General features: G+C 39.2%; 1 protein-coding gene across 4 annotated transcripts in view; it reads left to right on the top strand.

Moving 5' to 3' along the window:
- Nucleotides 1-14,635, top strand: part of MIGA1 (mitoguardin 1) — a 35,062-nt gene that overhangs the window by 16,303 nt on the left and 4,124 nt on the right. For all 4 annotated transcript variants that reach the window (XM_032696054.1, XM_032696055.1, XM_032696056.1 and 1 more), the window contains exons 8-13: nt 5,859-5,959; nt 11,998-12,116; nt 12,302-12,374; nt 12,706-12,792; nt 12,917-13,015; nt 13,307-13,441. In XM_032696054.1, coding sequence (XP_032551945.1) covers nt 5,859-5,959; nt 11,998-12,116; nt 12,302-12,374; nt 12,706-12,792; nt 12,917-13,015; nt 13,307-13,441 — 614 coding nt within the window. The remainder of the gene's footprint in view (nt 1-5,858; nt 5,960-11,997; nt 12,117-12,301; nt 12,375-12,705; nt 12,793-12,916; nt 13,016-13,306; nt 13,442-14,635) is intronic.

Raw genomic sequence — 14,635 nt, 5'->3', positions numbered from 1 at the left:
ATTTTGAGGTCTTGGTTTTCTGATAAAGCATGCTACAATGACTCAGGGACAGCTTTCACAGGTCATGTTCTTTATAATAAAGTATTTTTATCCTTTTGATAATTTCTTTGCTTAAAAAAAGAAAAATTGCAACTGTCGGAAAATATTCCAACTCGGTTATCGAATTTATGGAAAAATCCTTCAGCAGATTTAAATCTCGAAGGAAACATTTGGTTTATCACTGTTCCAGAATATTAAACCTCTCTAATATTTCCTAATACTTCTGTATTTCCTAATCTTCTGTAATGTAATGTGCCTGTGTCTACAGATTACAGGAAATAAATTGTACTTGCATCCCTTTTTTAGGTACACTTGATTTTCACGTGGAGAGACTAAAATGATTACTTATGCAGAAGCATTTTGTGCTCTGTTTGCCTTTGCTAGATGAGACCATCCAAAAGGACTTGATTTTACTATTTTAGAATATAGGAGCAGTAACCACGTTGTTTTGTTTTATATACCATCTAACATGTGTACTCAGCAGATAATATAACTTTATAGACAAAGTCAGTGTCTTGAAGATCTCAAAATAACCAAAATGTTATAAACATCACAGAAATTGCTATTCTTTCTTTCCAAATTATGTGGCAAATCTCTTGAAGGTTATTTTAGGCAAATTGCATCTTTTTCCAGATGACAAATATTGCAGATCAAGTACATCTCCATTTTCAGGTGCATTTTATTGCTTATGTGTGTAAACTTAATGGATTGTACTATTAAACTTTTTAAGCATTCTCTGCTCATGAAGACTGTATTACTGTCATCTATACACGTGCTTTTAATTCAGCTTTTAATCAGCTGGACTACTTTTGTCTTAAGAATAGCATCAAAGTAATACAGCACACAGTGAATGAAGAACATCTCGTGTTTGTGCATAATGATAATTAGATGAGCATCTGATGGCTTGGAAAATGGACCTTTTTATATCTGTGTGAGTGTATTACCAATGGAAGGCTTTTATGTGGGCCTTGAATGCTATAGCTGTACTTGGAAGGAATTAGGAAAGCTCTGTTGAGTCAACTTTTTCCAAAGAAGTAAGATTTGGCCTTCTGTACACACAAAACCAGAAGATCATTCCCTGCATGAAAGCTGCTGAGCTTTGGGTTAAGGATGTAATTTGAAGGCTCAGCTCAGCCAAAGCTTACCTTGGAAAAGGCCTGTGAGTAGGAGGAAGGTGGAATTGCAGATCCTGGTGACTTGGTGCTGTCCTAGGCTCCGTTTTCCCCAGTTTTTCCATGAGATCCCTGCTTTGATTGCCTGTTCCCAGTCACAGACTGGTGAGCAGGAGCTGTGAGTTCCCAGCAGGGGCTCCTGGAGTTGTGAGCACACACTGACAGCCGGGCTGGAGCATCTTCTCGGGGTTTGGTGGGCACGGGAGGAGTGGTTTGGTTTTTGAAGGAATCTCTCACCTCAGTTTGCATCAGAGTGGTCCCAACAAAGAACCCTGAGACATGTTTAACTCCTGCTACATGCTGCTGTACTGGCAGAGTACAGGATTTGGTTAGATATTTTTGAAAGACCCTGACCTGAAATACGTTTTCATACTGAAGTCAGTAACATCTTCGTTTCTATGCAGCTGGTGAGATGCCTCCAGCTATAGGCACTTTCTTAATCCCAGATATTTGTGTTATTGGAGAATTTAAACACATAATTTAACAGTAGCTGTTAAACCCAGAATGGTCTTTGTGGATACCCTGCTTCATTCTTGGCTTGCCAGTTTTAACCTGTGGCTGCATGACCTAGTCATGAGAAGGTTCCATTTGAAGGTTGGGGTTGTTTTCTTTTTATAAATATGGCATGACAGAAAATTCACTGCTTTCTAGGTGCATCCTGTAAGACTTCATGTACTACTGTAGTAGCTACTTGGTTGGACTAATGATATTTTAATGAATATTCAGTCAGCACTCTCAGAACTATAACTATTTATAAATGTAAATAAAGCTCCTTGGTACGTTTCAGCATCAGGGGTGACAAACCACTGTGCCACTTGTGCCTTGCTGGAGGACTGTGACACATTCCCATGGAACTGAGCTGTGTTGATTTGTGCTTCTGTGCTGTCTGAACTTGGGTATTGTCATTCCTTTCCCTGGGCATGAAGCCACACATGGAAGGGGCCTGACAGAGCACTGGGCCCCTCCTGCTCTCGGGGTGCCCTGACTTTTCACAAGTGGATTCCTTTGCGAGGTTCTCTCCTCTTCGGAGTCTGTAAAGTCCCTCCTTTCTCATCTTGCTTTCCTGCTCCTGGTGTATTCACTGATTATCCACTGAAGTGGGAATAGGAACCCGTGGCTTTGTTTAATGGTGGCACTCAGGACTAAAATCCCAGGGAGTTCTTTGCAGTGAGTAAGTGCTTTCCTTTTTTAAATGCTGCACGTAAGCACCACACTCACTTGTGAGCTCCAGCCATGTTTCATTCAGGGCTGGCAGGAAGATAACACATGACCAGTCTTCAGAGTTTCAAAACATGATGTGAAGGTGAATGCTTCTTGACTAAATGCTGAAAAGTGAATTTGTGTGCAGTTCCATCTCTGAGGTCGGATTTTGCTCTGAGAGCTTAGAGCATTAGCTTTGTGCTCTGTCTTACCATGCAAACCTACCAGAGCAAAGACAGATAAATATTCTAGGTTAGCTCACACTGATGTGAAAATAGCTTGGTTCTGGCTTGATTTTTTTTATCTTGTTTAGTTTTAAATAGACAGTCGTTTGCAAAACCTTGTAAAGCTAGGATTAATTTCACAGGCATTAGCAGTCCTCCCTATTTTTCCACTTTTTAATGCCCTTAGTCTAACTTTATAACCACATGTGCATTTTCAGGCACTACAACCAGGAGCCTTGATGGTAATTACTGCTGTCAGCATCACATCTGAAACTCTACTTCGTCCTCTTTGCAAATATAAGTGAACCCAAAATAACTCCTTGGCTTCTCAAATAAGTAGACTATATTTGAGGCTCACATACTTGCTGGTATTCCTTTCCTGAAGGTATTAGAATCCATAAGAACTCGGGATGAGTGTGTGAGCAGTTGCATGCGCTGGTGGGTGGGTTCCTCCTGCAGCTGTTCATTCCAGGAGTCTCTTTGTGCCACTGCCTCTTTTTTTGTGTTCTTGTGTCTAAGAATGGTGTCCTGGTCCTTCCATGGTATGTACTCTAGCTGCAAATTAATTTGCACCCTAGTGAAATTCCGTAGGGAATTTTCATGATAGTGTGGGCACTGATAAACACCTGCTTGGCTGGGGGTATTTTGGGGTGTTAGGGTGGTGGTGGTGGCCACAAAGCCAGGAATAGCTGGCAAGGCTGTTCTGTTTTCTTTGTATGCACATATTGCTTGCCAAAGGTATTATTTCACTCAGCATTGCCAACCTTTTTTTAATCTCTTTTTTTTGTCGTGACATGCAAATTTTGTGCCTTTTTCTGTAGTAGTGAGAATTTTGAGTGAAAACACAGATATTCCGTATTGAACTAACTGAGATGTTAAAAACATCCTGGCTCGGTGAGGGAACACCTGGAATTAGGAATTTTTCCACAAATATAGATGTATTCAAAATTTTATTCTCTATGAGCTTCATGTAATCTACAACAGGCTGAATGCAAGATCTGCAGAAGAACCCCTGATGCTGTGGTGTTCTGGGCTGTGGTTCCTTCATTTACACCAATTCTATACACAGAATAAATTTGAGTTAAACAGCATTATTCCCATTTATATGTAATCAATCACACATAGCCCAGAGTTAAATACATCAGAGTCAGTCTGAGGAGATGTCCTTGTCACTGAGTTATAAACCCACATATAACAGCAAGAGCACAGTAATTATCTCACAGTATCCAAAGGCTTTGAGTCTTCAGCCTGTGCTGCAGTTGGGACTTCCCTGTGGGGGTGCTGGAGGTGTTTCTGGATTGTAAGTTGATATATGAGACCGCTTGACAGCTGCACTCTGTGTACACAGAGCTGTCCTTACCTTGGCATCTTCGTCAGAGCCACCAGTCAGATCTTTGCAGGGATGGCCCGTGTTTTACTCCTGTAGGGGTTTGTCATTTGTGTTGCTGCTTGTGCCTGTTTTCTTCTCCAGAAGGAAGTGCTCTGTGTTCCCTACAGACTGGCAGAATCAGGGAAACCATTTCTTTGGACTGCCCTTGAGCCACGTGCTAGAGGGATTTTATAACTGTGACATGTAGAAACTTTTATTTTAATTACAAATTTGGTGTGGGGAGCAACTTAGCCAAAGGGAGAGGTTGAAAATAGGAGAGTGGAAAAATCTGCCTCCAGGCTCTACATCCCTGTGCTACCCTGGATTTAACAGTGTTAACTGCAGATTCAGCAACTGCTCATGTGAAAAAGTGGTATTAGAAAATCATCTCATGTAATATTAGAAGGGAATTAATGCAAATTTATGAGAAATAAGGAACACCATGTTACTCCAGCTGCTCTGACGGACCTCAGGCTAATGCTTTACAAACCACAGTTTGGTTTTCTGTTCCAGCATTTCAGATCCCAGTTTGTGATTGTTTCTCAACCAACTTGGATGCTGCAGTACTTTTTCTGTTGCTTTTAAGAGGTCAAAAGAAAGAACCAGTAAGAATGAGCTGAAAAAATCAGAAACTTCATATGAATATTGGTGAAGTTGTGATTACAATTTGCCTAGCTTAATCTAGTAAAATCTTTGTCCAAACTTCTAATAATTTTTTCCCCTCAGTGATTAGTCTGAGAGACAGATATTTATTGTTATGTGCAGGTTTTGAGCTGTCAGCCCAGGTCCATGACTAATAAAACCATAACAACCACCAAAGTAATAGTTAAGTTATGTGGATTTGTAGCATTTCAAGTGATGAGCAAACCATTCCAGTGTATTGGCATTTGGCCACTTTGCCCTGTAATAGTGTTTTTAATGAAGAATTGCCATGGCAACAGATCTGGAGGACATTGGGTAGCTGGTTGCTGCTGACTCTTGGAAATAAAACAGACTTTTAGCAACACATGTGTAATGTCTGAAGGTAAAGTAACCCAAAATAACTGCATCTGCTCCACTGGGAATGCAGTGTGGGGCACATCAAGCCAAAGTCTGACTTACTGGCTTACGAATTTAATCCTTCTGTGAAAGTGTTTCTGGATGGTGAAAATAGTAATAAGTGCAACAGTTGAAATCTGAGAATAAAATAAAGGAGACCTGAGAGAAACCGTATTGCAGATGAATTTAAGCAAAAAAAAGTCAGTTATTTTAAAGGCTTTAAGAATTCTAGCACTATAGGAAATGCTTCTGGATGTGTTATTTCAATAAAAGAACTTTTTGGGAAAAGAGGATACAGTGAAGATGAAAAACTTCACTTGCTCTTCTGAAGAACCAGCAAGTGAAAAAAGACATGAAAAGTAGAAAATGAAACAAATTCCAGTGAAGCTAAAATTTGAGGATTTTTTTTTTATTAATGGACTTTTATTTATAACAGTATTTCTTGGTGATTAAAGCATTGAGCATTTGTTACATAACACAGCCAAGTTAAAAACTTAACAGTGTTTAGATTAATATATCAGAGTAATATCATAAGATAGGTCATCAGAAGTCTATAAAGGAAAAGGGAAAACCTCTGGGCAAGTTTTTTTTTCTTCTCCCAGGTCATTGTGGCTGATACTTGAAAGTCCACTTTAAAGGCAGAAAAATGCAGTCACCTTGATATGTGTTAGTGGGTTGTAAAGAGAATTTACTCTCACAGTCTTCTAATGTTGTACCTTCCAGATGAAGTACTGTGTTAAAGTATACATGAAGCACACTTTCAAGATGTAAATGGAATCTAAAAAATGGTTTGGTTTTTTTTTTTATATTTTAAAGATAAAAACACAGACATTACTGTGAAGGATAACACAGATGATTTCTGCCTTCGAGACACATTGAGCATTGCATCAACAGACTCCTTTGTTTCCACAGCTGAGGTAAGACTCTGAAAGATTGCTTTTTTTAAAGATTCATTGATCTGTCTGAACAGTGAACAGAAGAATCCTGATTTTTTGCTAATCACTGTAAGCAAAAATGTATTCCTCTTACGGGGGAAAAAAAAAGGAAACTTTCCAGGCTTAGTTGTAACCAGCCTTTTTTTAATTTTTTTTTTTTGTGTGTGCGCACTGACAGAGTGTTTCCCCAACTCCTAGACAGAAGTTGCTTTTGAAAAATACACCAGATTTTCCTGAGTGAAGAAGCAGTGAGTTGAGGCTATGGTGGTTCCTTTCACTGTGAACTGCATTTTCCTGTTCTTCTTTTCCTCCTGCCTTACCATACTATAGAGATGTATGCAGAAGGCTCTGTATATTTTAGAGCTGGGAGTTTTTTGTTTGAGAGGAAATCATTGGAGGTTGACAGCTCCCTGTTTTAGTGTTCCATGCACAGTATGGAGGCACCAGCTTGAGCTGTAACTCTGCTCTTGTACCAAGAGGAAATTATTAAACAGGAACCAGAGGTTTGAGACTCTGTTATGGAAAACCTGGTAAGGAAAACTCATCTGACTGTGTGAGTGGGGTGTGGGGAGTCAAATGGGGCTCCCATTGGGTTAGTGCAGCCACTGCTGGGAAGGAACCTCTGTCCCAGCAGTGAAAGTCTCTGGATCTGGGAGTGGGAGTGCCAGGGAGCCTCTGGAATGGCTTAACAACATGACATACTTCATCTAATTTCTCTAATCTTCTTTGATAAGACCACAAAGGATACGTAAAGAAACAATCTTTGGATAACAGGATGTTTTCTATCAGCTGAAATCTGCTGCAGCTCCCTTGAAGTGTTTGAAGAATCTCATATGCAGTGACACATTTACTGAGTGAGGAACATCTCCTGTTGTGCTCTCTGGGGAGCTGGAGGGATCTTAAAGAGCACTTCTCTCCAAATAACAGGAAAGGCAAAGTTGGCCTCCATAGATACATTTTGTGGTAGATATTGCTCTCATATATGCACTGCAGCTAAGCTGCTAAACTCAGCTGTAGAAAGAGAGAATTGCATACACATGCTTTGCAGTTATCATCTGACTGTCTGTTATAGGGTTTGGTTTTCCATAGCACAATTACCTTGATTCAGTAACTCACATTAAATTGTGATTACCTTGATTCAGTAACTCACATTGTTGTGAAGCCTAGCATTCATTCCTAACAAAGATTGTTATCTCTAGAGGCTAATTACTCTTTCCTGTAGTTTGGACAAAACCACAATTCAAGCTTGCTTCAACTCTACCAGCTCGTGAGAGGAGCTGTAAACCACTGTAGTTTGTACATTTTGTTTCTTTTTTTTTTCCCTATGAACTTTCATAGTTGTTTTTACAAGTATGTGAAGATGCTCAGTTGGGTTGCTTGGCTTAAAAAAAACGAAAACAAAAAACAAAAGCAACCAACCAAACAGAAACACCCAGGATGTATCAGCTCAGTGGAATCATCATCCTATCCTGAACCTGTATTGTCTCAGGGTGTGCTAAGGAAATGTTTAAGTTAAAATTGGCAGTGTAATTGTCTTTACCTATCCTGAAAATGTTCTGATGCCTCAGAGCCACTTCTGTCAACTCCTCCTTCCAGGACAAAGTTATGAAGGTTTTCTCTTCCTTTCCAGCTGCTCTGTCCTTTGCCAACAGAACAAACTCTCCTTTTTCAGATTTTATGGAATAATCTAGTGAAATTCTCAGCTGACAGAAGTCCTGAAGACTAACAAAGCATGAATAACTTGCAGTTTAGTGTTTGAGCCAAAACACCACCAATGTTCTGGATTAAATATGAGCCACTGGACTTGAACTACAGGGTCAGTTCACTCCAGCAGTGGGTACAGGACATCATTGTGTGCTGCAGGTAGAATGGGTGTTCTTGTACAAATATACTGTTACCTGGATTTAACATTTTGTCCATCCTTGGGGGGAAAAATGCCTCACATAAGTACTGTAAATAATTATGGCAGTGAGAAGGAGCAATAACTACTTCCCAGTGTATTCAGCTCTTAGTGGAGAAGAGTTACAGCTTTGATGTAACTGGATTAGAATTGACATACCTGATTCTTTTATTCTAGACATGATGATATCAGGTAGCTACTTGTTTATCTGCTTTTTTCACTTTCTTGTTCTTGCCCTAGCGAAACAGTAGCATGTTTTAGTTTAGGCTAAGAGGCCTGAAGCTTTTCCAGCTTTGGATTTATCTCAGCTAAGAGCCAAACAGGTAGTTGTTCTTTCATCATAAGCTCCCTGACTGCAGTTAAAATATTAATAACTGCCCTAAACCCCATGTCGTGATAGAAGTGTTTAGCAGGGCTTTTAAATCTGAAATTCATATGTGATTTTGCCCTACCAAGATTAGTAATTTCTCCTTGCAGGAAATCAGAATGTGGCACCACTTTTTGTGGTCGCACCACGCTGCAAGTTGTGTGTTGACAGTTCTTTGTCTTCCTCCTACATCGTGTCCTGTCCCAAGGAGCAGGACTCTGGTTTTAGAGGCTGGAAACTGTTTCAGTGCTGACACACAGATCAAATTTAGCTCAGTGCCTCAGGAGAAATAACTGTCACAAACCAAGACACAGATGCTTGAATGGAAGGTGATGGGGGCACTGCTTAGGAGGCAACAACAGTGTCGTGCTGTGTTGTACGAGGACAAAATCTAGGAAGATGGTTTTTAAGGAAAGAGCTGTACAAAACTGGGACAGCTGGCAGAGTTTAAGTCATGTGCCCTTTTGGTGAGCTCTACAGGATAGCAGGAGTGTGTGCCAAAGCTTCCTCTTGGCTGGGGCTGAGAATCAAGAGGGTGCTGAGCATCACACATCTGATGACTTCTCCCCCAGAGTTGTGCCTGCCTGGACACCCACAGTACACAGGTGCCTGAATCCTCACAGAGACAGTTTAGACACAGTTGTCATCCCCAAGCCCAGACAGACTTCTACTCTTAAACACCCTCAGGCTCTCAGAAGTACTGCAGAAGGGATGGTAAACACAACTGTTTGCCCTAATTAAGTTATTAATACTATATCCTGTGATAAACAATGTTTTCTTCCCTGTTTGAGCCTGTCTGCCATCAGCTTGTGTTGAGGAAGGTTAGTATCCTTTTCAAAGTCTTGCTCTCTCATCTGCTGTGATCAAAATAGCTGCCACCCTTGGCAAGAACACAGCCCTGAGTGTGCCACATAAAGGCTTCTCCCTCTCTTTCCTGGCTTCTTTTCCATCTTCCTGACAGAGGCTCTTTCCTGCTCTCCCTGAGCTTTGGTGCTGCCTCTCTGTTGTCAGTGCACGTGCATTTATCATATCTTATTTTCATATCTTGACTAGAATTGAATCTGAAGTTCTATTATCAAATAAACTTTGCTTTCTTTGTTAAAATGTTAGCTCCATCCAAAGCTTGGGAGATTTTTCAGACTTGTGAATAAAGCCTCAGCTGCTCTTTTTTTTTTTTTTTTGTAACAGCCTTCCTGTCTTCCTCCAGATCTTCCAGATCAACACAATTCAGTTTATTAAAGTACTGTCTCAAGTGTTTTAGTTAGTAATCACCATCTGATCTTCCAACTTCCAAACCATGTTTCACTCTCATGCTGTAACTACTTACTTTAAAAAAAAAAGAAATGTTTTCTCTGGATGTCTTTATGCTTTAAAGAGACTATTATCAGCCTTTTTAATATAGGGGAAGCATCATTTCTCAGAATGTAAGGAATGCTGACTGTTACAGTAAAGTGACCTTTTTATTAGGGGGAGCAAGCAAGAATTCCATTGTTTATTTTTGTTACATTCATGTAGGTGGTTATTTTGGTAGTCAACAAGGCTTTGATGCACAGCTGAGAATTTTTTCTATTTCTTAAGAAACAACTTGTGAGTAGCAAATAAGGGTACTGAGCCTGTTCCTGGGAATCTCAGACTTAAAAACTCTAGCAAGTTCCAGAGATTTGGTGCTTTACAGCAATGATTTCAGCATCTCTTCACTAGCAGATGCAGCCCTAAAGCTGAAGTGTCCAGAGAAAACTGATTAGCATATGAACAATCCATGTTGTAACCTTCAGAGACACAAGGAAGCACCCCAAGCTTAGACACGAATTAGCACTACAGGCTTTGGAGTTTTGAAGGTGTGTCCATATTATTTCAGCATAATGAAGTCAGGTGTCCACTGCAGGTCACCAGAAATGTCCTGTGCTGTGGTTACTGACTGTGCTGTCTCTCTTGAGCCTTGAAGGGATGGAAGTCAAGCCTTCCAAGATGAGGTTGCTGCTGCCTTAGGGTCATGAAAACCCTGAGGTTTGCTCAGTTGTTTAAAGCATGGTGCTAATAAAGCCAAGGTTTGGGGGTTAGGGGCTGTTCAGTTAAGAATTAGGCTGGATCCTTGTGGGTCCCTTCCAACCCAGTGAAACGTGTGGACACACCCAGCCCTGAACTGCAGTCACCTTTTTATCTCTGCTTTGTCTGCATGTTCATGTTCTTCTCCATGTATCCCCACATGACAGTGAGGAAGTAGCAGGCATTTGGGATGTCAGGGCCATCCTCACAACCCTCTGTGCCACTGGCAGCTGCCAGCACTGTGGTGGAGCACCTCAGAGGTGTGGGAAGGTTTTCAACCTGACACTGGCTGTGCAAAGAGGTGTCCACTACAGAGTGGTTTGGTCTCATTGGGATTTCTTTAGCCAGATGAAACCATTTAAAATGGAACCTGACAGTTTATGGAAGGAATTGTATGTATTTGCCAGAAGTAAAAGGTTACTGGTGTGAGTGACTCAACCCCCACGTGTAAGTTCCAGCAAATGAACACCATCTAACAGTGTGTGACACTTGTCAGAACACCAGCTCTGCACTGAAATCTCTGAGTTTTTTCATATCCTTAAACGTTGACATGGACAAAAGCAGGTACTGGCACTTTCCCTCCAGCAGGAAAGCCAACTTGGCCAAAGTGTTGCTGCAGTGTGTGGAGAAGGCACACTGGGATCATCTCACCAGCACTTGGATGGGTGTCCTCACTGACAGGAAAAACTTTGCAGCATGTATTTATTTGAAATTTTTAATGGAGGTTTGATACAAAGTTATACTTTAATCTGATTTGTTTAAATCATTCCCAAATATAGGGTAAGTTTTTATATAGTTTGATTACTTTGACAGTTACTTTTTAAAGATGTTTCCAGGCTATGTTTTTATAGCCTAGAAACACAAGTTTGTTTGCCCCATACAGGATATTAAAAAATATATATAATTAAAAAAAAATTTTTAAAAAATAATAATTTAAAACAAAATAATTTTCTGGTCATTAACTAATCTAATGTAAGCTTTTTTCTTTTGATTATTAATAATATGTAATGTTTATAGTGGAAATCGTAGCTAGCCATTGTTTTGTTGATTAAATATGATACCCTGTAAACAGGAGTTCTCTGTTATTTATGTGCTTTGATTTATTAATCTGGTTTTGGTTTTTTCCTTGCTTTAAAAATGTCTGTGAGTTCACATTAATTTATACGATAATCACAGAATTAAAACTGCCAACAATGAAAACCTTTTTGGGAGCCTGTCACATAAAATTCTGAGTGCTCATGCTTCGTACAATGTGCTTTGGTAACTAGAAGACATATTTCCCAGCGAAACAAAAACAGGGGTGGGAGGATGTTACTATTTCTGGTTTCCTAAAGATCTGCATGATGCAATCATTCTGTACTTTGTGACCTGGCAATTATTTTCTTTTAACAGCTTGGAGACCCATTAGGTTTAACCAGGCAATTTAAGAACTTACCTAGGCAAATTAAATATAAAATTAAGCTGCCTCCATAAGTTTTGAAACTTGAAACTGTAGCTTTCTGCTTCTAAGAGTTACGAAGTAAGTCTTGCAAGGTGTGCTGTATTTATTCTGTGCACCAGTTGAGTGCTGCCCCTTTCTCTTAAGCAGATGCAGAAAAGGATGCGTCTTTCAGTAGAGTATCAGGAAAATTCTTGAATTTGTTTTTATCTTTACAGAAAATATGTTGTCAAGCTCTTTAATGAACTTCCAAACGATTTTTTTGTCAGCTTACAGAGCACAGGGAGATCCGGAACACGTACGGGCTGGATTCCCTTTGCCACTGCCCCTTGTATGAAGAAGCCATGCACTTAGCAGAAGAAGGCAAAATATATTCACGAGTGTTAAGGTACTGATTTATGTCTATTTAACTGTTTTCCAGAAAAGCAAAACTTAAAGTTAAATATTCTACCTAGAAATTGGGTTTTTTTAGGAGTTAATTGCACTAGGTATTTTTTCTAGGAGTTAGACTGATGTGACTATTCTGGTGCTTCTTTTCCTAATGGTCTTTGAAAACTTTTCTATTTTGTGTAGGACTGAAATGTTTGAATGTCTAGGAGACAGTGACTTCCTTGCTAAGCTGCACTGTATTCGACAAGCTTTTCAGGTAAACTGTGAGGAGGGTGATTTGTCTGTCTCATTAAGCCTAAACCAAAGTACATGGCATTGAAAGCACTCTCTGGGCCAGCATTTTTATAATTTGTTCTGGAGTTAAATCTTTTCTTGTTGCCTTTACATTTCTGTAGTTCTGAGATGAGATGAATTTGCAGAGGAGTCCCAGTTTTATGATTAGCTTTGGAACCTTTGCACCAAAGGCTTATTAGGAGCTTGTCCACTATACCAGAGGTTATAATTATATGAAATGTGATTGGAGTGTTTAAGGTCACTTAGTATAACCTTAGTATAACCATGTCTGTATTTTCTGAACCCTTTTCTAGGTAATTCTTTCAGAAACAGCAAACAGAATATTTCTTGCTGAAAGTGGAAGAAAAATTTTGTCTGCTTTAATTGTGAAAGCACGAAAGGTAAAAGCCTTTTTTTAACTAATGTTTTATTCTTTGTGTGGCTCCTACCAGAATTCACTTTCCACTGCAAATAAACCACATCTCTTGTTGAGTTTGCTTGATACTCGTTGCTTTTACTTTGCAGAATCCAAAGAAATTTGAAGATGTCTTTGATGAAATGATATATTTTTTGGAACAAACAGATCACTGGGATAATACCGAAATGGAACTTGCTGCTAGAGGAGTGAGTCTGAATTTCTGAAAAGTGCTTTTACCCTTAATAGGATCTAAAGGATCCTGTTGAGCCATAGGATCTAAAAATAAAATTTTACAATTCAGAATTGTGGGAAAGGCAGCTCTTTTTTTTGTTTGTATTGCTGATTTAGAGAATTGGCATCCACCAGTTTAGTACCAGAAAGTACTTTTTTTTTTAACTTCTCCACAGTATCTTTAATGCATTTGAATATGGTGCATGCTGAATTCCACTGCTGAAAGAGAAACTAGGTTACTTAGGTCATGTTTTCCTTTAATACAGGTGAAAAATCTGAATTTTTATGATGTTGTTCTGGACTTCATATTAATGGATTCATTTGAAGATTTAGAAAATCCACCCATATCTATACAGAATGTAGTCAATAACCGCTGGTTAAATTCCTCTTTTAAAGAAACAGTAAGTATTCATGTGTAATTTTCATACCAATTAATCTGCAGTATGTGGATGGTGTGATCAATATAAGAGTGTTGTGAGCATTCTGATAGAAATTTCTGTGTCTGCTGAAACTGTTCTGGTGCTCTGTGCTTTGTATCCTTAAAGTACAATCTCAAAACAAGACTAAATCCAACAACTGCAGGATAAAGGCTGTGTAAAAAGTCCAGTTTGGCTTCCAGTATAACCGAGTGTGTACCTGAAATATTCCTCAAAAGAATTAAACAGATTGTATTTTTTCATAATAGCAGTTGAAAAGCTACAAGTCTGGGCCCAAAACATACAGAATAATTGAATGTATGAGAGAGAATACTTCAGCTTGTCCTGCAAAAGTTAGTTTTCTCTGAGGAAATAGAATTTTAGCAGGGAGGTTTCACTGAGCCACGTCTGAGGTATTAGATCCAGGTTTTGGTTCAGAGACCAGAGATTTAACAACAAGGCACAAAGCTGCAAGGAAACAAAAGTAAACTGATGCAGTGCAGGCATTCAAATGTTGATTGCAATTCATGATTTCTCAGCTGGTCCTGCTTATTTGTCAGATAGGTCTGTTAGGGACACAGGCTCCTGCCATGGTCAGCTGGTACAGATACTGCTGTCATTTCATCCATTTTTGTCTGTAGAATGCCAGTTTTCCTTTTGTTTTTGTCTTTCAATTGAAACATTCCCTCTAGAGAGAAAAGTGCCATGCATGTATTTCTGTAATTCTGTGGTAACACTGGCTTTGTGAATAGTTAATTCTCCTGCAGTACTCAAGGAGAGTCAGATGAGGATAGGAACGAGCTCTGAGGGGAAAAAAGCCCAGTACTGATATCAGTATATTGTATTTCACAGCTCCATATTTGGACAAAACTCCTTAACTGAATCTGAAGCTATTGCAAGAATGTTTTTGCTAAAATGAAAAAGGACATTTCAATGTGTTCACATTCCACATAATATCTAAAATAGTTACTTATGTCTGAGCACATGCTTTAGTATATAAGAGGCTGGTCCTCAGTTAAACCCAGAGAGAATTGCTAACTGTTGTAACTGTAAAATCAGTTAAGGATGCCAAATTACATTTGAATCAAACTAAAGAAAATGTTGCAAAGATAGATCTGAAATGACATGTATGAACTACATATAAATTTGGTTATTTATATCAGCTGCTGTTTTGTAGTT

This window comes from Chiroxiphia lanceolata, chromosome 9, assembly GCF_009829145.1.
Source record: "Chiroxiphia lanceolata isolate bChiLan1 chromosome 9, bChiLan1.pri, whole genome shotgun sequence".
Classification (NCBI taxonomy): domain Eukaryota; kingdom Metazoa; phylum Chordata; class Aves; order Passeriformes; family Pipridae; genus Chiroxiphia; species Chiroxiphia lanceolata.
The sequence above is the reverse complement of the archived record's forward strand: the minus strand, read 5'-3'. Positions and strand labels throughout refer to the sequence as shown.